Here is a 27,096-nt window from a genome sequence, read left to right on the forward strand (position 1 = left end):
GTTTATTGTTTGTTGATTTCGCTAGATTTGTTTGATCCCAGTCGGCTTGTACAAGATCGAAGTTGGAGATAACTCCTCAAACGATCATATACTGCCCCCTGAAATAAAACCCACATTTAGTTACTCCTTTTATATTTAGTAGATAACAGCATTTGTTACTCCACAGGTGGATTACTTCCTCAGATATGGTGTGCAGCTTGAACAGAGTGTTAAAATATAACTGATATATCTTATATATCAAACATTTGGTCACAATTCCTGAGACTCCTGAGCCAAGATAGGTCGGGTTTCACCTCATAGACTTCATGAATTCCTTTGAATTCCTTCTTGTCTTTGCTCTACAACATTGTGTGACATTTACACACTTTACTGTGCAGAAAAAAGTTATATGTTAACCTGGTTCAGAGATACCATCCAGTTCTCTGGTCCTGAAGGCATCTGAGATGGACCGTCACACAATGGGATCAAGGCTTGTGGTCGAATGGATCAGTATTCCAGATGTTTGATGGGATAAATAGAGCAGAGAGGAAAATAGGCAACCAGCTTGTAGTTTGCTACCAGTCTCTGCTGTCAGGCCCTGCGACCGTATTGGGTTACATCTGTGCCCTTGGAAAGCTCATTTTCGCTTTTCTGGTGGCAGATAACCCAACAATTGTTGCCTTCAAGACCACATCTTCTTCTAGAACATGCAGCCACTGGACTGACCTGCCTTCATTCCTGACCTGTCCCTGGTAGAGAGGGTTGGAGAGTATAGAAACCTGGTACTTTTAGACACCTAAAGATGTGTTGCCAGGAAGAATTGGACAACATAAAACCTGAAACTGTGTTAAAAGAAAGAACAGGAACATTGTAAAGTGGGAAAACTGCACTGAAACTATTTTCTTAACTGTGCCTCAGCTTAAATGCAGGAATGGGTGGATATTTACGGATAAAATTTGGATAATGAGACAAAAAGGGTTAGCTTTTGGCTTCATGCTTAGTCACAGAAATTAAAGACAGAGGAAATGGAAGAATCAGAGTTTTTGTAATTCTGTGTTTTTTTATATTTTCCAGATGTTACTGATTTTAGTCACATAACTATCTGCACAGGCACTGATGTCAGTGCTACATGTTATATTTAAACTGGTACCTGATATCATGAACAGTGAGGATGTGAAAGTAATGAAACATTTATTCAGGTAATCTGGTCCTTTTCTGTTTGAAAAAGCTAGAAGGTTGAGTTCAGATGTTATTAGAATGAAAACAAACCTTCAGATGGAGCATAAGATCAGATAAAGACTATAAACACATCAGCTGGCTGTCACCAACACTGTCAGCCTCTCTGTAACTGGCTGTTAGTGGCTTTAATTCAGGAATGTGAAGAAGCCTGTTGTAAATATTTCAAACTGCTCGTTAATCCAAATAGACATCCTGAAGCTCCACTTGGCCCCTGTTGCCTAAACCTTCTGAATAAGGTTACAAAAACCAAAGCTGTGGACTTTTTCTTCAGTGAAGTGTTGGGTAACTCCTGCCAGGAGCTTCACATTCTCCTTTTCCAGGAAAAATGCAGGCAGGTGATTGACAGGAACAGGCTGGAGTCCCCTCATGGTTTTGGCAGACATGGGCCGTTAGCCAATCAGGCCCTTCAGTTATTTTAGAAGCTGTATGCCTTATCAAGCTCAGGTCCTCAGTGGTTGGGGGGGGGGCACCCTGCACCTTACTGGTTTCTGCCGACCATGCTCCTCTGACGGCAGGTCGTATGCTAATGAGCCTGGCCTCAGTGCCAAGTCGCAGGGCGGCTGGCTTCAGTTGTCCTCGGGGCTTCCAGCAGCCTGCCGTCACCTTAAACACACCATGAGGATTGGCCACTGAGGATCTGCTGCTTCTCTGGGGATTTCTTGGAATCTATTGACCTGTTTGAGGGGGGGGACTAACCATGTCTTCTCCCCAACCCAAAGGCCGGGTGATTTCCCTGGTGAGGCCTCTGAAGAACGTCACGGTGACTGCCGGAGAGACCGCCACCTTCCAGTGCGAGCTGTCATATGACGACATTGCTGTTGAGTGGTTCCTGGGGGGGACAAAGCTGGAGCCAAGTGACAGAGTAAGTCCCATCACACCTGACACACCTGTTTGTTTACTTCCTGAAAGCAGAACCCACTCACCTTCAGCCCATGAGTCCAACCCAGGTGCTGGGTCTGGTCCAGATTCAGGCCTCTGTGTTTCTCTCCTCCATCTGTTCAGCTTCCACTGCTGCTCCGGCCTGTTCATATAAGGTCCTGCAGGTAGAGGTTCAGGATTCCAGCTGAGCAATCAATCCTGGTTTTGAGATAACGCAAGCAGGGAGTCTTTTCTGCCCCGCAAGCGTTTCTGTGGGTTTATTTTTAACAGCTGCCAGAGGCCGCAGCGCAGGGCAGGTGGGAACTGCACATATTTGTTAGCTTCAGCTTTATGTCTGCAGTTGTTTTAAAAGCTTCTGTGGATGTGGCTGTTGGTTCTGCTGGGCCCAGAGTTTAATGTCATAAAGATATATTAATTTGATTATCTGAGGCAACCTGAGATCTTCTCAGGAAACCTGAGGGGTGTGTAACAGCATCTAGAATGGGTTGAGTTTGATTAAATCTTACACAAATACCATTTTGTTTTGTCATTATGGTTTCCCTAGCTTCATTTGATATTGTTCATTTATATGTAAGGTTAGGATTTAGTGTGTCAGGAAAAATGACTCTTACAGGTATAAAAATGTTTAGCAGTAGTTAATTGATCTAGTGAGATTTACGGTCCTGTAAATCAGAAAGCAGCTCCAGATCTCCCTCCAAACAGCTGCTCTATTTCAACTATTCTCACTCATGCACCACTCGTATTATCGCTCTCTGTGAGCTATACACTATCGTGCTCTGACAGCCATGCATCGCATTCAACCAGAAGCTGTGTGGTAAAATCAGCCGTCAGGGGTTAGAGGTCCTGAAGTTTAAATTTGGGGAGGGAAAGCAGCTGTCCCTTTTCGTTTTAGCTGTTACAGCTCTGTTGACAGGCCGTGTGTGAGCTGTTCATATAGTCTGCAACATTTAAATGTAAAGATAATGTTTAGGGCTAATTAAACACTATATTTAATGAATGGTGGGGTCTGATATCATGTAGCCTAAACCTGCCAAATAAAGTCTGTAAAAAATGTCAGAAAAAACATGAAGTCTGAGAGAACCTTTCTGTTTTTGGACTGGTAAGCCAGATAGATTTTAGTAGACATTTATGTGGCAGTTCTGTTACGTGCTGGTCAACAGCTATAAAGTTGTTTAATTTACAACCTTGTCAGTTAAATTAGTTTGAATATAGCAAATAAAACTATGTTAAGACAATGTCTATACAGGCTTAATAAATATGGCAGACGATATTCAGGCTGAGATGATCTTTCCTAAAGTTCCCAACATGGCATCCTCTAGTCATGGCTGGAAAAAAGATTATTCTTTCTCTGTTTAACCTGACAGGCAGACCTCAGGGTGGTATTAACCCATAATTCGTAACCCTAAAAGAAAAAGAAAAAGTTGCTAACAGAGATGAACACACATACCTCAGACCTTCAACAGGCAGAAACCTGACACTGTCACCTGTAAGGTGGAACTCAGGGATTGTAAACCCTGTGGTGACTGGGTTTGTTGAACCTTCAGGTGGTGTTGAAGGATGATGGGAAAGTCTACAGTGTCACAGTGAGAGATGTCCAACTGAGTGAAGCTGGACAAGTCAAACTCACCGCCAAAGACTTCGAGAATGAGGCCACCCTCTTTGTCAAAGGTAGGTTACCAACTAGAGCTGATTCTACCAGTAACATCTACTCCTACCTGGGTTTAAAGTTTCACTCAGTTCAAGTTAAAACATAATACACATGAACAACCCACAGCCCCCCCACCCAACATGTTAAATGCTTAAAATAGATAAGCAGCAACTGAACCATTGTGTGTGTGTTCAGAGCCACCAGTAGAGTTCACCAAACCTCTAGAGGACCAAACGGTGGAGGAGGAATCCACTGCCACCCTTGAGTGTGAAGTTTCCAGAGAGAACGCAGAGGTACAATGGTTCAGGGATGATCAGGAGATCCGCAAGACCAAGAAGTACGAAATACTCGTAGATGGCTGCAAGAGAACGTTGCTGATCCACGAGTGCACCCTAGATGACTCTAAAACCTACACCTGCGATGCCAAAGACTTCAAAACGTCCTGCTTCCTCAGTGTCGAAGGTGAGTACAGCTGTAAGCTGGGAGTGAAAGGTTTTAGATTGTAGTAGACATAAAAATTATCATCTCAAAAACAACGAGATTTGGGAACAACCAGCAAACTTTAGAGACCATTCAAACGCTGGGAAAACTCCTGCAGAGACTTGGTTTATTGAAAGGAACCTGCGGTAGGAGACCAGGATACCCTTCATCATTGATCACTCAGAGTTGATTGTCTACAGGAAGGTCATCAATCTTAAAGTCCAGAACAGCTAAAAACTCAAGAGATTGTTGGCTGCTTTTACATCTTATACAGTGTATTGCAAAAGTATTTACCCCCCTTGGCATTTTCATGTTCCGTTGCCTCACAACCTTGAGTTAAAATGGATTCTTTGAGAGTTTGCATCATTACATTTACAGAACTCGTCTACCGCTCTGAAAATGTTGTATTTTTTATTGCGAAGCAACAACAAAAAGGAGAAAATAACAAAAAACTTCAGCTTGCATAACTGTTAACCCCCCGTAAAGTCAGCCGCTTTTTGCAGCAATTCCAGCTTCAAGTCACTTTGGATACGTCTCTATGAAGTTGCGACATCTTCCAGCTTACACTGTTTTGAGATCCATCACATAAATAAGATATAAAACAAACGTTTAAATTACAGGTTGGAATGTAAGAAAATAAGTAAAAAGCAAAGGGGGTGGAAATATTTGTAATGCACTATTATAAAATGAAAGTTATTTTCAAAGTTAAGGGACCCTATAAATGGTTGTTAGCAATCTGTAAACATTTAGGGAACTTTTGAGCCAATTGGTCGGTCCTCAGAATACTTAAAAATTAAAAGAAACATTAGTAATGATGTGAATATTCATTAAAAAACCCTCAAGGGAAACAAATAATTGTAGTTACAATACCTAAAACCCTCCTTTATGAAAGGCCAACATCATTGAGAGGTAATGCCAAAACTCTCCAACCCCTAGAAGTTCAGGAAAGGTCTCAGAAGGATCCTCTGTAAACATTAAAGTTGGAGATAACTTTAAAGAACCTTAAAATACCCTATTTTAGTTAATGGGGACACCCAAATCTAAAATAAATGATCACAGAAAAGAAAACCGCTAGAGAGTGAGTTAAACTCTGTGCCCTCAACCACACTATGAAGGTAACTCATTTTTCTTTGTGTGGACAGCTGCTCGTGTCGAGTTCTCGAAACCGCTCCGTGATGTCGAGATCCGAGAAAAGGAAACTGCCAGGTTTGAGTGTGAAGTCTCCAGAGAGGACGCCAAAGTAAGCAAGGCACCATCTTTCTTCTCATTAACCAGGATCTAGACGTTATTCTGCTCTCTCAAGTAATTTCTCAGCTTTCAGCCTCTCAGAACCATCCTCTTCCTTCTCTGCAGATCACCTGGTTTAAGGATGGAAATGAAATCAGAAAAGGCAAGAAGTATGAAATTATTGCACAAGGTCGCCAACACATCCTCATCATCCACAAGGCTGCATTTGATGATGAAGCTGAATACGAATGTAACGCAAAGACCTCCAAGTCCTCCGGCATGCTCACTGTCGTCGGTAAGAATCACCTGTTGAGCTTCTGCGACTCCAGTGTGACACCTAATGGTTGTTTGAACTTTAAATGTAAATTATACTAAAACAAGCTTTTATTGTAATTCTCAAATATGTCTCTATAATTAAAATTCAATCAAACTGACCAGAACAGTATTAGCTCAATAGCACTGAGTTTGTTTTCAAAGTGTTTGTTTTCAAGAAACACTAAACTAGTGCTGATGAGATAATTAATCTTAGTGTCTGCAGAGCTTATAAAATCAGACAAAACTGTTTTGATTTTAATAAATGAGGCCTGGTTTCATTATTTTGTTATAATTTAAATTTGTAAACAGAAAATTCTCTTTAATTTTGTTGATTTTGATAAACCACTAATCAAAATGTCTTCGGTCCATTGATATCTAACACATTTTCTCTGCTTAATCTGTTCCTGTTGCTGCAGAGGAGGAGGCCAGATTCACCAAAAACCTGCCAAACGTGGAGGGAACAGAGACGGACAGCGTGAGGTTGATCTGCGAGGTCTCCAAGCCTACTGCTGATGTTACCTGGTACAAAGGCGAAGTGGAGCTGCCGGAGGGTGGCCGCTATGAACACATTGTTGATGGCAAGAAGAGGATCCTCCTCATCAAAGACCTGAAGATAGACGACGCTGGAGAATACACCTGCAGACTGAGCCCCAGCGTCGGGACCTCCGGAAACCTCAAGATTAATGGTAAAGATGGGCATTGGCGGGAAGGCGGGGTACACCCGGGACAGGTTGCCCGTCCATCACAGGGCAAAAGAAACACACAGGACAAACAACTAAGCACACACACACTCATATAAGGCCAGTTTTAGAGTAATCAGTTAACCTCACAGTCATGTTTTTTGAGGAGGAAGCCGGAGTACCTGGAGATAACCTATGCATGCACAGGGAACACATGCAAACCCTATTGAGAAAGACCCCAGCCCATCTCGAACTCAGGGCTTTCTTGGGTCACGGTGCAGCCTCACTGTAAAACATCACCAGTACATAAAATAATTCAGAAATTGACCATATAGATCTGAAGGATCCTAAATTATTTTGGTGGTCATCATTAAGTGCAAATAATTATTTAATAGTGAGAACATCCCTAAATCAACCATCCATCTTTCTCAGTTTTCCTGAGATTAGATTGTAAGATCATGGCTCCAGGGTGGAAACCAAAACATCTGACTCTCCAGCGACGCACTCCAGCTCCATCTAAGAGATTCTCAGGCTACAGGAGATATATACTCCTTCCAGAAAGTTTTGGGTCTGAACAAGGTCTACATCCATCAGGACATGCCCCAAAAAACCCCAAAGGGAGGAATCCAGAAGGCATTCTGGTCAGATGAACAACTTTGACCAACTGCTTTTGGTGCAGAAATCCAGCCAAGTGATAACACTCCCCACCGTATGTCTAAAGCAGAGCATGACCACGTTCAGAGGAGATTCGCTTCAGCAGCTTGTATCCAGAAACTTGTTCTTTGGGTCATGATCCATATCTCTTAGTCACCCAGAAGGGTTGGAATGTAGATAGACCTGTTAATCTAGAACTTCCCCTTTTAGCTCAATTTTACATGCAACAGACTGGAGACCTGACCCTCCTATTACTGCAGACGAAGCACCAGTCCATGCATCCATCTCCTGCTCCATCCTGCAATCACCCAGGAACAAGAAACCAAAACGCTTAATAAAGGAGGTAGCACTTAAGGTAGCACTTTCTCTCATACTGAACCTCCTCATACAAGTTTACTATATTAAAATAAAATATAATAAAAAGCGTTTTACTATTCCAGCAGTCATTGGGCGAGAGGCAGGGTACCCTCTGCACAGGTCCATCACAAAATGCCACATATAATGAAATCTATCTGATGTTTCTGTCCTTCAGAACTGGCTGCTGAATTCCTATCCAGGCCTCAGAACCAGGAGGTGGTGGAAGGTCAGAAGGCAGAGTTCACCTGCTCCGTTTCCAAGGAAACCTTCAGTGTCAAATGGGTGAAGGACGACAAGGAGCTGGAGTCAGGAGACAAGTATGAGATGGTGAGTGACGGCAAGAGACGGACTCTGATCATCAAGGACTGTGAGCCCAAAGACGAGGGCGGGTATGTGGTGATGATCGGAGAGACGAGAGCCGGCGCTGATCTGACTGTGAATGGTAAGTAAGCTCCGCCCACTGACCCAGATGAGCATTGAAACAGGTTGCCACTAAGAAAACCTTGGTTTCTCCTCCATCAACATTTGCTCTTTCCTGCAGAAAAACTGAAGGTCATCACCCCTCTGAAGGACAGTGAGGTTAAAGAAGGCCACGAGGTTGTCCTGAACTGTGAGGTGAACATTGAGGGAGCCAAGGCCAAGTGGCTGAAGAACGACGAGACTCTGTTCGAGAGCGGCAAGTATGTGATGATTCAGAGAGACAATGTCTTCTCGCTGAGGATCAAAGATGCTCAGAAAGGAGACGAAGCCAACTACAGCATCATACTGACCAATCAGAGAGGAGAACAGGCCAAGAGCTCTGGCAAACTCACTGTCGAAGGTTGGCACTTTACTTCCAGCAGCATGAGACCATTCAAAATGCTGATTCAGATGAGATTAAATATCTAAAGTGGTCTTGATTAGCAGTCCTCCAGGCTTTCTAAGGGACCTTTCAGTTTTGCTTTGGGCTTCGACTGCTTTTTCACTCAACTGAGACAAAAAACTTTTAGCAGGCAGTGCAATGTGTTTTTAATTCACTACATTTTCTTTGAGAAAGCTAAAAAAGATTGAGGGCGAAGTGGAAGTGCCAAGCTTAAAAATGTTTCTCCAGCAGAAGACTTGAGATAGGACCTGAACCCCTTATATGATCACCTATTGTATGCCAAGTGTTCAGCTAATAGGTCTTTAGGAATCACCTTGTTGAAGCTAAAATCCTATTTACAATGAGTTTAACTAGAGAGATAGGAGCAAATATTGTCTTTGTAATATACTGATGCTAACAGAGTCCAAAGATCCAATTAAATAAATGTTCCGAAGGTCTTTATCTGCCTGAATGATCCATGTGTCAAGCCAAGTCGCTTGTCAAACAAAAAATAACATTCCTCTGAAACTGTTAGGTGCAGGACTGAAACTGTGTGAAAAAGCAGCCAAAGTCTAAAGAAAAACTCCAATGTCCTTCAGAAAGTTTGGAAAACTAATGATCAAGACCATAACTGAAGAGTGCAAATCCTTAGTGTGGTATTTATTGGACTGATGTATCATAAGATTTATTTCAAACCTAGATGAGTAACAGTTTGTTTGTAATTGTGTGTTGTTCAGAGGAGAGTCTGAGGATTGTGGTTCCTCCAGAGGACATTGACACTCAGGAGAAGAAGACCATCAGCTTCTCCTGTAAGACCAACAGGCCCAATGCCACTGTGAAGTGGATGAAGGCCGGTGAGGAAATCACCTTCAGCAAGCGCATTGTCTACAGGGTTGACAAAGAAAAGCACGCGCTGACCATCAAAGACTGCACTCTGGCCGACGAGGGCGAGTACACTGTGGTGGCCGGACAGGACAAGGCCACCGCAGAGCTGATCATTAGCGAGGCGCCGACCGACTTTAGTGCACAACTCAAAGACCAGACCATCACAGAGTTCAATGATGCAGAGTTCATGTGCAAGTTGACCAAAGAGAAGGCTGAGGTCAAGTGGTACAGAAATGGACGGGAGATTAGAGAAGGACCCAGGTACAGTGACGCTAACTGAGTCCAAGATTTAGTTTGGGTTATTAAGCAAAGTTCATGACTGGATTCACTGGAATATCAGTGCAATATTGCATTCGTTTGCATTCAACTGTTTGGATACAACATTTTGTAGACAGTAAGAGCGATGTCTTAAAGCTCTGCCTGGCAGTAGTACATTTATCTAGGAAGGTGGACTCTGCCTGTTCTTAATGCCTACACCGGATCCAGATTTATAGGCTGAAACGATAACGCTAACTTAAAGATGAACATCATGGTGGTGGTGGAAAAGATGGAAAAGAGATGAATTGCAATATTTTCTGATAAAATCACAATTTCATGTCTTCATTGTACAGCACTTGTAAAACATCTTCTCTGGAGTATTAGGTGTTTTCCCGTTGAATTTGCATGTTTTACAGAGTTAAAAGGATTTCCGTAGATAGGACTGACTGTTTCTTTATTTTCTCAGATACACATTTGTGAGAGACGGAAAGTTCTGCACGCTGCGGATCAAGGAGTGCAGACCTGACGACGAGTGTGAATACGCCTGCGGAGTGGATGAGAAGAGGTCCAGAGCCAGGCTCTTTGTTGAAGGTATATAGCTCATACTGTCCTTAGAGGAACCAGATATGATCTGTCTGTTCTCCTCAAGGTGACACTTTCATGACCTTCTGTGTGCCCCACAGAGATTCCGGTGGAGATTGTCAGACCTCCGCAGGACGTGTTTGAACCTCCGGGCTCGGACGTTGTGTTCGAGGTGGAGCTCAACAAGGACCGATTGGAGGTGAAGTGGCTGCGAAACAACATGACCGTTGTCCAGGGAGACAAGTTCCAGATGATGAGTGAAGGAAAACTCCACCGGCTGCAGGTCTGCGAGATCAGACCCAGAGACCAGGGCTTGTACAGAGTCATCGTCAAGGACAAGGATGCCAAGGCCAAGCTGGAGCTGGCAGGTATGCCTACAGCTCAGGAGATCCAATAAATCCTGGAGATGAAACTCTGTCTTAACCCAGACTGCAGAAAGATCCACACTTCCTGTTTGTATAATTAAATCAATATGACTTCCTTCAGAGGTTTTCAAAACTATGACAGCAAATTAAAATATATATTATAAACACTCTAATTAATGTTTGACCACAGAAACAAATTCAGAGATTTTCTGTTTGCTCACCAATAGTTATTATTCACTCTATATTGTGAATATAGAGTGAATATAACTAGTTAAACTAGTTTAGTGAACATGCTTTCTGACTAGTTAGACACAAATATGTTTTAATGCATTAACTAGTTTTCTATACAGTTGACAGGCTGAACCAAAGTGTAATCTGTCACTAACTAGCGTTGAGTCAGAACCAACTAGTCAGCCACCTTTTCATGATGACCTTGATGATGGAGACACGAAAAACATTCAAAACTAAAATCTATAACATTTAGTTGCTTTTATTAAAGACAAAGAAGCAACAATTATCCCTATTTTGGCTAAAATAATACAACACATTGATTTTTACAGTTATAGTAATGGATTCATAACATAAATGCTTTTTATTGATTTTGATACACAGACAAACAAAAATATAGATAAGACGCGCTACATTTTACAGCAGTTTTTAAGCTAACAAGCATTATATCATCTCTAATGAACAACCCTCAAGTTTCCATCAATCTGCCGCGACTTTAAATATTTCTTAACAGGCAAATGTATATTTCTTGTAAGCAAGGAACAATATAGGAGGCTATTTTCAGCCAACTTATGGCAGTACATTTTTGATGAACCTGTTTCACTGGTTCATCATCCTCTGACAGCCTCTCTGTTCTTCGTCCTCCTCCAGCTGTGCCTCAGATAAAGACCACTGACCAGAGCTACGTCACAGACGCTGGGAAGCCCATCGTCATGGCCATCCCGTACAGCGCCTACCCTCAGGCTGAGGCCGACTGGCTCTACAACAATCTGAGCCTACCCAAAGACAACATCCACACCTCCGCTGACCGCACTGAATACTGGCTGAAGGACCCGAAGAAGTTGGACCAAGGCCGCTACAAGATCATCATCAAGAACAAACACGGAGAGGGAGAAGCTTTCATCAACCTGGACGTCATCGGTGAGCTTTCTCTTGTCAGTTTGGAGGATATTATGTGGACTAAAGTCAAGTGAAGACAGTTCCATGTTAGAGTGGCATCTCCAGTTTGTATTTTCAAAACATATGGTCAAATTTAGCTCATTAAGATTCACAAGCTGTAAAACTGCCAAAAGCAGCCCATTTGAAACATCTTTGAACGTTGTAAATCCTCGTTCCAGATGTCCCCGGACCTGTGAAGAACCTTCAGGTGTTGGACACAGCAGACGGCGAGGTCAGCCTAGTGTGGGAGGAGCCTGAGAATGATGGCGGCAGCAAAGTGGTTGGATATGTGGTGGAGAGACGCGACGTGAAGCGTAAGACCTGGACTCTGGCCACCGATCACGCCGAGAGCCCTGAGTACACAGTGACCGGGCTGCAGAAGGACGCCTTCTACCTGTTCAGAGTCAGCGCTCGAAACAGGGTGGGCAGCGGACCTTTCGTTGAGACGGATGAAGCTGTGCAAGCCAAGAACAAGTTTGGTAGGGTTATCTTTTAATATACCCTTCTGCTTTTATTCATACTTAATAAGACTAATAATTTCAGTTGGGATTAAATCTGACTGACTTCTGATCTTCCAGTGTAAACATTTCTGGTTTTTTTAGACGTTCCTGAAGCACCTCTGAACATCATCATTGGGAACGTCACCAAGTTTGGCTGCACTGTCTCCTGGGACCCTCCTGTGTCAGATGGAGGCTCTCCCATCACGTCCTACATTGTGGAGCTGCGTGACAGAACGTCGGTAAAGTGGTCGCCCGTTCAGGTGACGAAAGCCGACGAACTCAGCGCCATCATCAATGATGTCATCGAGAACAAAGAGTACATCTTCAGAATCAAAGCTGAGAACAAAGCTGGCGAGGGCAAACCCAGCGCTGCTTCCCAACCTGTGAAGATCATGGATCCAATCGGTGAGGACTAGAGAGTTTGTTTATTGCAAAATCATCATCCCAGCCGCAGTGCAACCAGTAAATCCAACCAGTCTAAGGGTGTTTTCACACTTGCCACTTTTGGTCCGCTTTAAACGGACCAGAGTTCGTTTCCCACCTTGGTCCGGACCTTTTGTGCAGGTGTGAATACACTCAAGCGAACCCTGGTCCCGACCAAACAACAGAACCAAGACCCACTTTTTGATGTGGTCTCGGTCCGCTTCCAAACGGACTCTGGTGCGGTTCGCTTATGGTCTGAATACAAACCGGTCCCGATCCAAACCAACTACTAAAGCGTACGTTTCTTTGGACATAAAAAGCCACCGTAGCCGATAGAAAAGGTGTATGTGTTGTAAGGTATTCATACCTGATAAGCTGTGTGTTGCTTAGCAACCCTACTGGTTTGTTGTGGGACAAGGGACGTAGAGAACGTCAGTGTTCAGCACGTATTCTCCGACGGGGTTCCAACATTATAAATGGAACGTCTCAAAGTCTGTGTTGAATGAGCTTCTCTTCAGCCTCAAAATAATATGCAGCTGTAATAACGGCATAAATATGCAGAACAGAGGTGCTGCACGCAGCACGTCTACAGATGTTTTCCTAAATTTCCGAGTCTGCTCTGTCCCGCCCCCATCATTTCTGTCCAATGGGAACAAAGATCGTCACCCATGTGGCTTTGTTTACAAGTAATAGTTCACTTGCAAAAAGTACAATGTGAAAACAAACCGCACCAAATGAAAAAAATAAAGTTCGCTTTTTGTCCGGACCAAACAAGCGGACCAAAGGACTTTCCTGGTGTGAATACACCCTAAGTCTAAAGTTCCTGGTCTGGTTTCTCTTTCCTGCAGAACGTCCCAGTGCTCCTCAGAACCTGTCCTGGCAGGACCAGAATAAGAGCTCTGTGCACCTCACCTGGGAGACGCCTCTGAAGAATGGAGGCAGCATGATCACTGGATACATCATCGAACGCTGCGAGGAAGGCACCGACAAATGGCTGCGCTGCAACGCCCGCCTCTGCCACGACCTCTTTTACAAGGTGCAGGATGACTCCCCCGCTAACATCTAGTTGGCTTGTTTTAGCTGTTCCAACTAAGAATCAGTTGACTAAACATCGACGTCAGCCAGTTTTCCATTAATCGGCACCAATCTTTGGTCAGCAGGAATATAATTGATCCTATTTATTCAAAACTAAGAACTTTCAACATTTTCAGTCTATAAATGAATTAACCAACAGCATCTCCTGCGTTTCCCTTTAGTGTATTTGTGGTCCTATACACTGTTTAATTTTAACATTATTTGCCACCTAATATAACACCCTGGAGTCTCTGTTTTACACAGTGCACCAAATTTTTCTTAGATATTTACTTCCCTGACCAAACATTTAAATGTGCTGAAAAACCGTATACAAACACAACTAGAACCCTCAATTCCCATTAGTTCAAACCATTAAACCTAAGTAATTTGTGTTTTTTGACCTACAAACAGCTGATGGATCATCTTCAAAGATTTGAATCTATGTCAGAGGACAAAATAACAAAAGTTAGACTTTACAGTATGTCTTCCTGGATAATAAGTAAGAAAATAAATTAGTGCCATTATTTTCTTGTAATAAAACAAAAAGATGAATAATCTATGGTGTAAAATTTAAGATACTTTTTACAGTATCTGTAAAACAACAAATAACTGTAGGATCTTCAGTGAACCCTAAAAGCTATACAACAACCTTTAATGAGCAGTGATAACAGCATATTACTCTTTTAATGTAGAGGAGCCCCAAAAATAAAAGGATAAAAAGCCAACCCAAGTCATCTGAAACCCATTTCCTCATGGGTCCATCTACTCCAGCACCTGCACCAGTCTCCTGGTGCTTATTTCAGGTAGTGGGTAAAATATTACAGAGAAAAATGGGACACCCCCTTAGTCCGGTACATCATCTGTTCTCAATGATTTTATGCACAAATGGTGTCATGTTAACAGTTTTCAAGTCTGCAGCAGACTTAAAGCCAGTACTCTGCAAACTCTTCAAGAACGGAGCAATTTAGTTTTTATTCAGTCTGGCGAGATCCAGAGAAAACTTCTTTCCAGCTAGGACATTTCATACTGCATAAAACCTCGACTGCAGAAGTCATAGGTCCCTACTACTGCAACATATATCTATAATAGTTGTCATGCACTTCAAGAAAAAGGTTCTGCCAAGATGATGATTCAAGAATAAGCAGCAAAAACAGAATGATGTTGTTTTGTTCTTGTAGTTTATTGAAAGAGAGAGAGGTATTATTTTTTTATGCTATAAACAACATATTATCAAATATAGTATAGTTAACTGAACTCTGGATCCCTCAGGGGTTTCACCTTCTAACATCTACCTTGTGTTTTAGGTGTCGGGTCTGAAATACGGAGCCAAGTACAACTACAGAGTATTTGCTGAAAATGCTGCTGGAATTTCTGACCCGTCAAATGTCATTGGACCTCTCCTGGCAGACGACCCGCATGGTGAGAGACATGACATCTGTCCAGTTAACACTGAAACCACAGTTTGCAGCATAGGAGAGTGACTGGAAACAATTAAAATGAGTTTGTTTTCTTCGGTATCTGCTGCTGAATTGTAATGTTACTATGAGACAAAATAAAGCCTTTGTTCTTATCATGCCTTTGCCTGCTCTCCAGTTGGTCCAACCTTCGACCTGAGTGGTTTCAAAGACGGCCTGGAAGTGATTGTCCCTCAGCCTCTCACCATCAGAGTACCCATCACTGGGTACCCAACCCCAATCGCAAAGTGGACCTTTGGAGAAAAGGAGCTGACTACTGCAGACGAACGTGTCTCCCTGATGACCAAGTCCACATTCACAGAACTTATGATCACACCGAGCGTCCGCCCAGACAAAGGCATCTACACCCTGCACCTGGAGAATGATGTCACCTCTGTGTCTGGAGAGATCGAAGTCAACGTTATCGGTACACCAGAAAACAAATTCGCAGATCTGGTGGAAAGTGGATCTCAAGCAGTGTCTTTACCTCATTGTGTCTATATTTTTGTTTGCAGCTGCACCCAGCGCTCCAAAGGACTTTAAGGTCCTAGAGGTTACCCGGCAGCATGTCCACCTGAGCTGGGAGGCTCCAGAACATGATGGAGGAAGTCCTCTTACTGGCTATCAGGTGGAGAAACGGGACATGTCCCGCAAGACCTGGGTGAAGGTACGACATCAGTATCTCAATTTAATCATTATGTAACTGAGATGTTCTTCTCTTGAGCTAAGAAATAAACCAGATGTTAGACACTCTGTGGCCTTGCTGGTAAAATAATCAAACTGTTTCAGGTTGTCACAGGAATCCAAGATCTGGAGTTCACCGTCACCGACGTGGTTGAAGGGAAGGAGTACCTGTTCAGAGTCACCGCCTGCAACAAGTGTGGCCCAGGAGAGCCGGCATACATTGATGAGCCGGTCAACGTCTCCTCTCCGGCCAGTGAGTCAGACGATCAATAAAACGTCTCCAAGCATTTATTTGTTCTTCTTACATTCTAACCCTTACACCTCACCTCCAGCTGTACCAGACCCTCCAGAGAACCTGAAGTGGAGAGACAAGTCGGCCAGTGGCATCTTCCTTACCTGGGAGCCACCAAAATATGACGGTGGCACCGGCATCCGAGGTTACAACGTTGAGCGCTGCCAGAGAGGTACAGATAAGTGGGAGCCCTGCGGAGACATGGTACCAGAGCTGAAGTGCCAGGTCACCGGTCTGATCGAGGGCCAGTGGTACGCTTACAGAGTCCGAGCCCTGAACCGACTTGGAGCCAGCCGGCCCTGCAAGGCCACAGACGAGATCCAGGCTGTTGATCCTAAAGGTAATAAGATGATAAAACTAAAAATTCACAATGCTTGTTAAGATATCAAAAACGAATAGTATCTGATGAATCTTGTCCTTATTCATCCACAGAGGCTCCAGAGATCCAGCTGGATGCCAAGGTGCTGGCCGGTCTGACTGCCAAGGCCGGCAGCAAGATTGAACTCCCTGCTGAAGTGAAGGGTAAGCCTGAACCCCGAGTGAAGTGGACCAAGGCAGACCTGGTCCTCAAGCCAGATGATAGGGTGTCCATCGACACCAAGCTGGGACACTCCACCGTCACTATTGCCAAGACCAAACGAGACGACAGCTCCACCTACATCATAGAGGCTACCAACAGCAGCGGTCGTGCCACAGCCACCGTAGATGTCAACATCCTCGGTAAGAAAAGCTGACAGTTGTCAAAGAAAATTCTAGTGCCTTGCTTTGTTTTCCACCTGCAGGATCTGATAACAGTATTCGAACCTTTTCTGTGTTGTTCTGTTACAGACTTGATCTATGGCAAGGGTCAGGACAGATGGTTCTGTTTAGTCTTAGAGAGATGGCTCCTCCGCCTTCTCCAGTGCACTTAGATGAGATAAAACATATGCCACTCTGTGTAAGGTTCAGTTTCCATTGTCAACATGTCAGGAGAGAATTACAACAGGCTTCATCCTGGCTCCCTCCCCAGTGATAGTTTTGCTTTGTCTAGTCAGAATGATTTGGCAGGACTCCTGAGTACATGTCCAAGGCTGTAAAAAATCCTTCTCTCTTGCAAGACATTAATAACGCTGATTCTAAGTGACAATCATCAGTCTCTGTCCTGATAAAAAATCATTTGTCTACAACAAATGGATTCCTTGACTGATTTCTTCCAAGGGCATCTACAAAAGAAGGGTCTGATCAATCTGGGAAGAGCTTCCCTGCCTGCAACACGATTATTGTTAAAGGGATCTGAAATGTAAGGTATATCTCATTTTAAGCTGAAATTAATTGAATATTTCTTATGGAAAACAGACAAGCCTGGTCCTCCTGCTGCCTTCGACATCTCTGAGATCACCAATGAAACCTGCTTCCTGGCCTGGAACCCCCCACGCGATGATGGTGGCTCCAAGGTTTCCAACTACATTGTGGAGCGGCGTGCTGCTGAGAGCGAGATCTGGCACCGGCTGTCCTCCACTGTCAAACAGACAACATACAGAGCCGTCGGCCTGGTCAAGTTCAAGGAGTACATCTTCAGAGTGTTCGCTGAGAACCAGTTTGGTGTCGGGCCACCTGCTGAACACCCGTCCATCATCGCCAGATATCCATTTGGTAGGTCACCTGACTGTACTTGAACTGAGAGAGACTTTAACATTAAGAGGTTAGACTTTATAAATTAAGTCAGGAAGCTTGAACAAAGTTTTTCCAGCTATGGTAAATCCTGTAAAGACTCTTGAGATAATTGAAAGTTTCACATTTAGGTCCATCTTTAAGATCATTGAGTAGTTCTAATGGAATTCTTTCCATTTCGTCCTCAGACACCCCTGGAGCTCCGTACAAACTGGAGCCTTCAGACATTGCCAAAGACTCTGTGACCCTCAATTGGTACGAGCCAGATGAGGATGGAGGAAGCCCCATCACAGGATACTGGGTGGAGCGATATGAACCGGACCATGACAGGTGGATACGCTGCAACAAGTTGCCCATCAAAGACACCAACTACAGGTGACACCAGCTTAGTCCAGATGTCTAATTAAGAGTATATTTGGTGGGGATTTTGCTTACATTGTCTTATTTTCCTGCAGAGTAAAAGGTCTTCCCACGAGGAAGAAGTACAAGTTCAGAGTCCTTGCTGAGAATCTGGCTGGAACTGGAAAACCCAGCCAAGAGACCGATCCAATCCTTGTCAAAGATCCTATTGGTACAACATGTGTCTAATCTAACAACCGGGTTGTTTAAGATTTTAAGTCATAATGAAAGTTAAACCCATCATGTTGGCTCTTCTTCTAGATCCTCCATGGCCTCCTGGTAAACCTACAGTGAAGGATGTAGCCAAGACTTCCTGCTTTTTGACTTGGACCAAGCCAGAGCATGACGGCGGGGCCAAGATCGACAGCTATGTCATCGAGATGCTGAAGAGCGGAACCACAGACTGGATTCGTGTGGCAGAGAACATCAGCCTTCTGGAGTTTTTCCTGAAAGGCCTGATGGAGAAGCAGGAGTACTCATTCAGAGTGAGGGCCATTAACGTGGCTGGAGAGAGTGAACCCAGTGAGCCCAGTGACCCGGTGCTCTGCAAGGAGAGGCTGAGTAAGAAAAACTAACACTCAAGAGAGAACAAATACCCTAGTTAAAGTCAATTTCAAGGACAAAATGTTCTGTAGAGGCCTGATAATCGCAGCTTTTAGGTCATTTCCAAGCATATTCAAACTCAGCCTAGTTCTCATTACATTTTTACATAAACTAATGCAAAAATGAAACTGACGACATATCTGTTTAAACCTCCTCAGACCTTCCATCGGCTCCTCGATGGTTGGAGGTTGTGGGCATCAGCCGGAACAGCGCTGATTTGAAGTGGACGGCCCCAGAACGTGACGGAGGATCCCGCGTCACCAACTACGTGGTGGAGAAGCGTGATGTCAGGCGTAAAGGCTGGCAGACCGTGGACACCACTGTGAAGGAGCTGAAGTGCGCCGTGTCACCACTTAACGACGGAGCCCTCTACGTGTTCCGAGTCGCAGCAGAGAACGCTGTGGGCATCGGGCCGTTCTGCGAGCTGGAGGACTCAGTGCTGGCCAAAGATACTTTCAGTAAGTGCAACAGAGGACTAAATGTGTGGGGATTGAACATCTCACTAACAGGACAAAGAAAATCCCTTGAGTTGGTGTTGAAATAAGACTTCGTTCTGTTACAGCTACGCCTGGACCGCCCTATGCACTCACTGTCTATTCTGTGACCAAAAAGTATGTGGACCTGGAGTGGGAGGCACCTAAAAATGACGGTGGTAGACCTATACTCAGGTGCTATTTCTTTACTCTCCCTCTCAGTCCCTAGCACTGTTTGTTGTTACTCCCATCTTCATCTTCTGGTGTTGCCTCCATCCAGGTACTCTATTGAGAAGAAGGAGAAGCTTGGAACACGCTGGGTAAAATGTGGAAAGACTTCTGGTCCAGACTGTAAATACAGGGTAACAGATGTCATTGAGGGAACAGAGGTCCAGTTCCAGATCCGGGCTGAGAATGAAGCCGGTGTTGGACACCCGAGTGAACCTACAGAGATCCTAACCATTGAAGACCCAACAGGTCAGCCTACAATGGATTTTTGGGAGCCCACAAAAAGCACACAAAGTCTAAAGTAGTCCGTTCTGTTATCTTCAGGTATCCCATCTCCTCCCATTGAGCTGCACGTGACCGGAGCCAGCCGAGACTTCCTGTCCATCGCCTGGAAGCCTCCACAGCAGGACGGCGGCTCCCCAATCCGCGGCTATCACATCGAGATGTGCGAGGCCGGAACAGAGAAGTGGATGAGGGTCAACTCTCGTCCAGTGAAGGAACTGAAATACTGCGTGGAGGAGGGTGTTGTCCCTGAGAAGGAGTACATACTAAGAGTGAGGGCCATCAATTCTTCGGGTGAGAGTGACCCGTCCGACATCTCAGAAAACGTCTTTGCCAAGGACTCCGACTGTAAGAGCACCACACCTGTTTGCTACACAAATATGGAGACTGGAGAGCATGTTTAAGCATCTTCTTCTCCTTGATTCCAGGCAACCCAACATTGGAGTTCCAGACTCTGGACCTGGTTGTTGTGGAAACAGAAAAGCTTCACATCCCAGTTCCCTTTAGAGCCGTGCCATCTCCCAAAATCACCTGGTACAAAGATGGCAAGGAGATGAAGGCAGATGAGCGTCTCATGTTCAGGTCAGAACGAAGATTTGTTCAGGATGAGAGGTTTAAGATCCAGGCACAACTAACAGACTGAAGAAAAGTGGATAACATCTCATTCTCTGGTTTATTGAATTGTTTGTTTGGAGCAGGAAGGAGTACACCTCCTGTCACCTAGAGATTGACAGCAGCCTTCACCCAGATGCTGGAGTGTATAAAGTGACTCTGGAGAACAAACTGGGAAGTGCTAGTGCTACCATTAACGTTAAAGTCATCGGTAATCACATACGTCCTATTTATCTCCCATAAAAACAGAGATATTTATCTATTATACTTACAGACCATTCTTCAACATGTATTTGTCTCTGTTTCCTCAGGTCTTCCTGGTCCCTGCAAGGAGATCGCAGCCTCTGAAATCACAAAGAGCTCGTGTAAAGTGTCCTGGGATCCTCCAGATTACGATGGTGGCAGTCCAATTCTTCACTATGTCCTTCAGGTCTCTTTTATTTTCAGTTTTAAAGCATAAGAGGCTCCAACTATTTGAATATTGCATAAATAATGGTTCTTCCCTGGATTGGTGTACTTGGGTGCAGCGCCGTGAGGCTGGCAGGAGGATATATGTCAACATGATGTCTGGAGAGAACAAGCTGAGCTGGACTGTGAAAGATCTCATCCCCAACGGAGAGTACTATTTCAGAGTCCAAGCGGTCAACAAGATTGGTGGAGGAGAGTTCATCGAACTGCGAAACCCTGTCATTGCTCAGGACCAAAAACGTATGAAATGTGTTTCCTCTTAGATATCATGCATTGTAGATTATTTGCGTCAAATTGATGCTGGTCTATGTTTCCCCAAGGGGCCCCATTAGTGACTATGGTTGTTGTTGAGGGGCAGATCATTGACTTAACTCAGTTATTCAAAAATATATTTGAAACTAAATTCAAGAAAGGATTTTTATCCACTTCTGGTTACAGTAGTTTTTGCAACTGAACAATAAGATGCAACATACCATATTGACAACCACTTCACCTAGGACTTTAGTACATGAGTAGGACCGTAGCATTTAAGGTATTTGGGTTGTACATTTGTTGTTCCAGATGCTCCCGACCCTCCGGTGGACGTGGAGACCCACAACCCCACATCCAGCACCATCACGCTGACCTGGAAACCTCCCATGTACGACGGCGGCGCCAAGATCATGGGCTACATCCTGGAGAGGCAGCAGAAGGGTGAGGACAAGTGGGAGAGATGTAACGACTTCCTGGTGCCTGTCCTGTCCTACACTGTTAGAGGACTAACAGAAGGCAAGAACTACATGTTCAGAGTCAAAGCTGAAAATGCTGCTGGCATTAGTGAGCCATCGCGCAACACGCTGTTCGTTAAGGCCTCAGATGCTGTTGGTAAGGAAACGGCAGTAATATCTTTTTCCTCTTCTGTAATTCAGCTGTTGGGTTTTAGGGTTGAGTTTGTTCATTAAACTTTGTGTTTCAGATCCTCCAAAGGTTTTCCTGAGTGGTAGCCTGCAGTCTGGTCTCAGCGTGAAGCGAGGCTGCGGGATCTGCCTGGACGCCAATATTTCCGGCTCACCGTACCCTCAGATCACCTGGTACTGGAACAACCAAATGATTCAGCCTGAATCACTCCGCAAGAGACCTGAAAAACCCCTAAAGAAGAAGCTAGAGAAGAAGGCGGAAGAGAAGAAGGAAGAGGAGAAAAAGGCAGAGGGAGAAGTGGAGCAGAAAGAAGAGAAGAAGGAGGGAGAGGAGATTAAAGAAGAGAAGAAGGAGGGAGAGGAAAAGAAAGAAGGAGAGGAGAAGAAGCCAGAGGATGAAGCTGCAGAGCCAGAGGTGGAGGAACCTGACTATCCCACCATAAATGAACGCCTGACTATCGATAACAGCCACAGGGGTGTATCCTCCATCGTCATTAGGGAGTCGGTCCGCCCCGATCATGGCGTCTACATGGTGAAGGTGGAGAACGACCACGGTGTTGCCTCAGCAACCTGCGAGGTCAACGTGCTCGGTAAGTGAACACTAATGTTATTGCATATTAGTTGAGTATTTGTACAGTCCTAAAACTTTTAATGTGTACAGCTTCAGTTGCATCGACACACTCAAAGTGCGCATTGAACATGTTTGCAGACACTCCTGGCCCTCCTGTGAACCTAAGATTTGAGGAAGTGAGGAAGAACTCAGTCATTTGCAAATGGGACCCTCCTCTGGATGACGGCGGCAGTGAGATCCTCAACTACACCCTGGAGAACAAGGACAACTCCAAGCTGGAGTTCGGCTGGAGCTGTGTTACTGCCACACTGAGAGGGTGCCGCTACCTGGTGCCCAAACTCATCGAGAAGAAGGAGTATATCTTCAGGGTCGTGGCAGAAAACAAGTTTGGTCCTGGTCCACCTTGCGTCTCCAAGCCTCTTGTCGCCAAGAACCCTTTCGGTACGCATATGTGAGGGTATATTATCAACAGTTGGTGTGTGTGTGTGTGTGTGTGTGCAATCGGTAAAAGAAAAACCAACACACTCATCTGTTTTGCCGTTCTTTTTCATTTTCCTCAGAACCTCCTGAGGCTCCTGATAAGCCACAGATTGATGACATCACAGCCAACAGCATGCTGGTCACCTGGGGCACACCAAAAGACAATGGCAGCCCCATCCTGGGATACTGGGTGGAGCGCAGGGAGATCAACAGCTCACATTGGGCACGTGTCAACAGGTAAGGAAACATCTAAACTTCTCATTTAATTTGATTTAAACTGAGGCCTGTCTTCAATCTCATGAAAATAATGTTCCTGCTGCGCTGACCTTCAGGAACATCGTCCCAGACACCGAGCTGAACGTTGGAGGTCTCCTGGAGGGACTGACTTACATCTTCAGGGTGGCAGCTGAAAACCAAGCCGGCCCTGGAAAGTTCAGTCCTCCCTCTGAACCTAAAACAGCCCAGGCTCCGATCTGTATGTAAAACTGCTTTTACAGCAGAAGATGTGTTAGTGAGATGACATTTCTTTCATTTTATGGTATTTACTTTAACCTTGCAGTGCCGCCTGGACCTCCCATTGCCAGAGTGGTGGCAACCACTGATCATTCTATTGAAGTGGAGTGGGACCCACCTGCGGACAATGGTGGAGGGGAGATTATGGGATACCACGTAGATAAGGTCAGGGGACCCAGTCTCTTTTGATACCATGTTAGGTTTAAGTTTTTGCCTTCAGGATTGTGCCTTGTTTCCTGGTTAATTATCTAAAAACTCTCAAGAAGACAAGACAAATGTTGATGACGTTTCTGTGGTTCCTCAGGCAATGGCTGGTACCAAAGACTGGTCTAGATCGACAGAACGTCCCTGGAAGACCCGTAACTTCACAGTCTATGGGGTTCGTGAGGGGGCGAAGTACACAGTCAGAGTCATCGCCTGCAATGCTGCAGGAGAAGGAACACCTGGATTTACAGATGCTGTGTTTGTCCGGAACCCAGCAGGTCCACCTAAGAACCTCTAGTTTTTTCTGAACAAGTTCTTTCTTGTGTTGTATTTCCTGCCTTCTAACAATCTCTAGTTGTGCTCCACAGAGATCCCATTGATTGAAATGGACCTTGCCATTAAGAATGGTATAATCATCAGAGCTGGAGAAACGCTGCATGTTCCTGCTACAGTCACAGGTAAACCCTATCCGTCCATTACCTGGACAAAGGATGATGGTAAACCAGATAAAGACCGTGTGGAGATCCTAAGTGAGGGCAACGACAGCATTGTCTCAATCAAGAACGTCCAAAGGAAAGACTGTGGAAAATACCAGATCTCTGCCTGCAACCCCAGCGGTTCCAAGTCTGTGTGGACCAGAGTGGAAGTGATGGGTAAATAAAAGTCCAGGAAACATGAAAGAACCTCTTCTTATTACCAGTACCGTTTTGATAACCCCTTGTTATGTTTAATTTTTAAGATGTGCCTGGCCCTGTCACTGATCTGAAGCCAGTCGTTGTTACCCGTAAAATGATATTCCTGAACTGGGATGACCCAGAAGATGATGGAGGCAGCGATCTGACAGGCTTTATTGTGGAACGGAGGGATGTCAAGATGCACACATGGAGGCAGCCCATTGAAACCCCTTCATCCAAGTGCGAGTGTGTGGGTATCATGGAGGGACAGGAGTACTTTTTCCGTGTCACCGCCAAGAACAAGTATGGCTTGGGCCCGCCTGTGGAGCTGGGACCCATCAAGGCAGTGGACCCTCAGGGTAAGTTCAGAACCTTTTTATTGTAAGGACATCAATAATTCAACACTGGGTTTTTAACTAAAACCTAATTGGGTTTGATGATTGCACAGGTCCACCATCATACCCTGAGAAGTTCCACTACACAGAGCGAACCAAAAGCTCCATCACACTTGCCTGGAAGCCACCGCGTAGTGATGGTGGAAGCCCTGTTATTGGGTACTTCGTTGAGAAGAAGAGGCAGGACAAGCAGGCTTTTGAGCCCTGCAACACAGAGATCTGCCCCAACATGACTCTTACTGTTGAAGACCTGGATGAGGCTTGGATGTATGAGTTCAGAATCAAATGTGCCAATCTTATTGGTGAGAGTGAGCCATCTATCCCACTGACTGTGGTTATCCAAGATGATGAAGGTGAGAAACTCCAGATGCATGATTGCATTTTCATCCTAGAAAGAAGAGAAGTTTACATAAGCAAAGTCAAACCTGTAGGTATGTAATATGAATATGAATTTTTCTGTCCCAATCTGTCCCAATCTATCAGTTGGTCCTGAGGTCCACATGCTGAAGCACTTTACAGCTGACTGCATTACAGTGAGGAAGGGTGAGCCTATTGAAATACCAGCCGACATCATCGGACTCCCCATCCCAAAGGTCGAGTGGTCCAAGGACGATGTGATGATCGATAAACCGACAGAAGCCCTGCTGATAGAGACACAAGTGACTGGAAGGTTGAACGCCAAGACCACACTGTCCATTCCAGCGGCCAACAGGAGGGACCGTGGCAGCTACACTGTGTCAGCGTCCAACAACATGGGCTCAGCCAAACACACCATCTATGTCATGGTGCTGGGTGAGTGTCGAGAACATGCTGCAGGAGAAAGTTAAATATGAATCGGAATGCCTTTGTCTTGACTGGACGATTGTTCTCTCCTCAGATCGACCAACCCCACCCAGGAATCTGGCTGTATCCAACATCAGGGCAGAGTCCTGTTACTTAAACTGGGACCCACCAATTGATAATGGTGGCAGTGAGCTGACCAACTATATTGTTGAGAGGAAGGAAGTGCGTAAAGACCAACCTGAGCCAGAAGAAGGTGCAGAGGCTCCACCTGAGCCACAGTGGGAGGAGGTCAACAGCACTGTCATTGAGAGGAAATTTGGGGTATGTCACAACAGAAGCATTATTGATAAGCGCTTAGTTATTGTAACTGGAGGGTTAACTCTCCCTCTTTTGTAGGTGTGGAACTTGGAGACCAACAAGACCTACCTGTTCCAAGTCAGAGCTGAGAACCGCTACGGTAAATCTGACCCCTGTACAACTGAGGAAGTCCTCATCACAGATCCGTTTGGTCTTCCTGGCCCACCAGAGAAACCAACTATTGCAGAATACTCCAAGACCTCCATGACACTCACATGGCAGCCTCCCAGAGAGACCGGAGGCTCAATGATCATTGGATATTGGCTGGAGAAAAGAGAGAAAGGCACAGACTATTGGGCCAAAGTTAACAAGATGCCAGTCACTAAAAGGGGCACGAAAGGCTGGGATTATCAGGTGAGCTTCCAGACCTTTCTCAAACAGTTGGAGTCTGTAGAAACATTTTAATCTGTCTCCTGTAATACAAGAGACGACAAAATACCTAGACATCTCTCCCTATTTCAATCAGGTGACTCGACTGTTTGAAGGAACTGAGTACGAGTTCAGGGTTGCAGCCTGCAATTCAGCTGGAACAGGACCATTCAGTGGGCCGTCTGACTCTGCCTTTGCTGTTGATCCCATCAGTGAGTTCATCATAACAGCAGGAATCTTATCTGAAGGTGATGAATACGTGGTTTACAAAAATGTTAACTTCTTCTTTCTCTCCCAGCTCCTCCAAGCATGCCTGCTGCTCCTGAGATTGCTGATAAGACTAAGTACAGCGTCACCTTGTCCTGGAAGCCACCTGAGAGTGATGGAGGAAGCCCCATTAAGGGCTACATTATCCAGATTCAGGATGAGGGCTCGTCAGAGTGGCACAAGATCAATGACATTGACAGCCTGCACCCCACCACAGAGTTCACTGTGCCCAGTCTCCGTGAGTTGAAACGCTACCGCTTCAGGATCATTGCTGTCAACGACATCGGCGAGTCTGACCCCAGCCCTCGCACCAGTGAAGTTCTGATTGAGGATGTCCAACGTATGTCAGACCTAGAAGTGTCAAACAAGCAAATGGTTAACACTGTACTTGTCTTTTTCCTTAATTTATTACTTTGTTGTTTTGTTTTTATGACAGTTCCTCCTTCCATCACAATTGATGTCATGGCCGAAGAACTGGTGAACATTCGTGCTGGAGATCCAATCAGGATTCCTGCCACCATTAAGGGCCGGCCTGTTCCCAAGGTTACGTGGGACTTTGAAGGCAAAGCCAAGACCCAGAAAAAGAACAAACTGCACACAGTGCCTGTGGAGGCTGAGGTAAGGACCAGTGATGGTCCTCTGGCAAACAGAGCTCCAACACATGCATGGTGTAAATAATTTAAGCATATTGAACCACTGAGCTGAGGTTTGGTTAGGTCAGATGATCTCTGACATGCTAAGCACCTAGGTGAAGCATTCAAATGCTTCCAGACATCATAGAAACCACAGGAATGGCTCAATTTCTCATGCAAATCATCTAACAGGAATGGATGGATGTAAGTGGTGGGTACCCTATTACTCACAAACCAATGAGCCTCTTTACCAATGA

General features: G+C 44.9%; 1 protein-coding gene across 1 annotated transcript in view; it reads left to right on the forward strand.

The window, feature by feature from the left end:
• ttn.2 (titin, tandem duplicate 2) overlaps positions 1–27,096 on the forward strand; it is a 206,509-nt gene that overhangs the window by 104,010 nt on the left and 75,403 nt on the right. The window contains exons 112-160 of the mRNA XM_047369716.1: positions 1,938–2,080; positions 3,642–3,765; positions 3,941–4,207; positions 5,368–5,465; positions 5,579–5,747; positions 6,184–6,453; positions 7,634–7,900; positions 8,000–8,278; positions 9,037–9,445; positions 9,909–10,033; positions 10,126–10,392; positions 11,269–11,538; positions 11,736–12,035; positions 12,159–12,461; positions 13,328–13,515; positions 14,858–14,972; positions 15,147–15,434; positions 15,523–15,674; positions 15,797–15,944; positions 16,024–16,323; positions 16,416–16,703; positions 17,319–17,615; positions 17,822–18,008; positions 18,089–18,204; positions 18,294–18,593; positions 18,794–19,093; positions 19,198–19,303; positions 19,389–19,585; positions 19,661–19,966; positions 20,047–20,200; positions 20,317–20,441; positions 20,542–20,660; positions 20,758–20,938; positions 21,260–21,562; positions 21,654–22,184; positions 22,304–22,606; positions 22,726–22,882; positions 22,978–23,120; positions 23,205–23,323; positions 23,463–23,640; positions 23,731–24,015; positions 24,102–24,395; positions 24,485–24,784; positions 24,915–25,223; positions 25,309–25,535; positions 25,611–25,925; positions 26,038–26,152; positions 26,239–26,547; positions 26,644–26,825. Coding sequence (XP_047225672.1) covers positions 1,938–2,080; positions 3,642–3,765; positions 3,941–4,207; positions 5,368–5,465; positions 5,579–5,747; positions 6,184–6,453; positions 7,634–7,900; positions 8,000–8,278; positions 9,037–9,445; positions 9,909–10,033; positions 10,126–10,392; positions 11,269–11,538; positions 11,736–12,035; positions 12,159–12,461; positions 13,328–13,515; positions 14,858–14,972; positions 15,147–15,434; positions 15,523–15,674; positions 15,797–15,944; positions 16,024–16,323; positions 16,416–16,703; positions 17,319–17,615; positions 17,822–18,008; positions 18,089–18,204; positions 18,294–18,593; positions 18,794–19,093; positions 19,198–19,303; positions 19,389–19,585; positions 19,661–19,966; positions 20,047–20,200; positions 20,317–20,441; positions 20,542–20,660; positions 20,758–20,938; positions 21,260–21,562; positions 21,654–22,184; positions 22,304–22,606; positions 22,726–22,882; positions 22,978–23,120; positions 23,205–23,323; positions 23,463–23,640; positions 23,731–24,015; positions 24,102–24,395; positions 24,485–24,784; positions 24,915–25,223; positions 25,309–25,535; positions 25,611–25,925; positions 26,038–26,152; positions 26,239–26,547; positions 26,644–26,825 — 11,228 coding nt within the window. The remainder of the gene's footprint in view (positions 1–1,937; positions 2,081–3,641; positions 3,766–3,940; positions 4,208–5,367; positions 5,466–5,578; positions 5,748–6,183; positions 6,454–7,633; positions 7,901–7,999; positions 8,279–9,036; positions 9,446–9,908; positions 10,034–10,125; positions 10,393–11,268; positions 11,539–11,735; positions 12,036–12,158; positions 12,462–13,327; positions 13,516–14,857; positions 14,973–15,146; positions 15,435–15,522; positions 15,675–15,796; positions 15,945–16,023; positions 16,324–16,415; positions 16,704–17,318; positions 17,616–17,821; positions 18,009–18,088; positions 18,205–18,293; positions 18,594–18,793; positions 19,094–19,197; positions 19,304–19,388; positions 19,586–19,660; positions 19,967–20,046; positions 20,201–20,316; positions 20,442–20,541; positions 20,661–20,757; positions 20,939–21,259; positions 21,563–21,653; positions 22,185–22,303; positions 22,607–22,725; positions 22,883–22,977; positions 23,121–23,204; positions 23,324–23,462; positions 23,641–23,730; positions 24,016–24,101; positions 24,396–24,484; positions 24,785–24,914; positions 25,224–25,308; positions 25,536–25,610; positions 25,926–26,037; positions 26,153–26,238; positions 26,548–26,643; positions 26,826–27,096) is intronic.

The sequence above is a fragment of the Girardinichthys multiradiatus genome, chromosome 7 (genome assembly GCF_021462225.1).
Source record: "Girardinichthys multiradiatus isolate DD_20200921_A chromosome 7, DD_fGirMul_XY1, whole genome shotgun sequence".
In the NCBI taxonomy this organism is placed as follows: Eukaryota; Metazoa; Chordata; class Actinopteri; order Cyprinodontiformes; family Goodeidae; genus Girardinichthys; species Girardinichthys multiradiatus.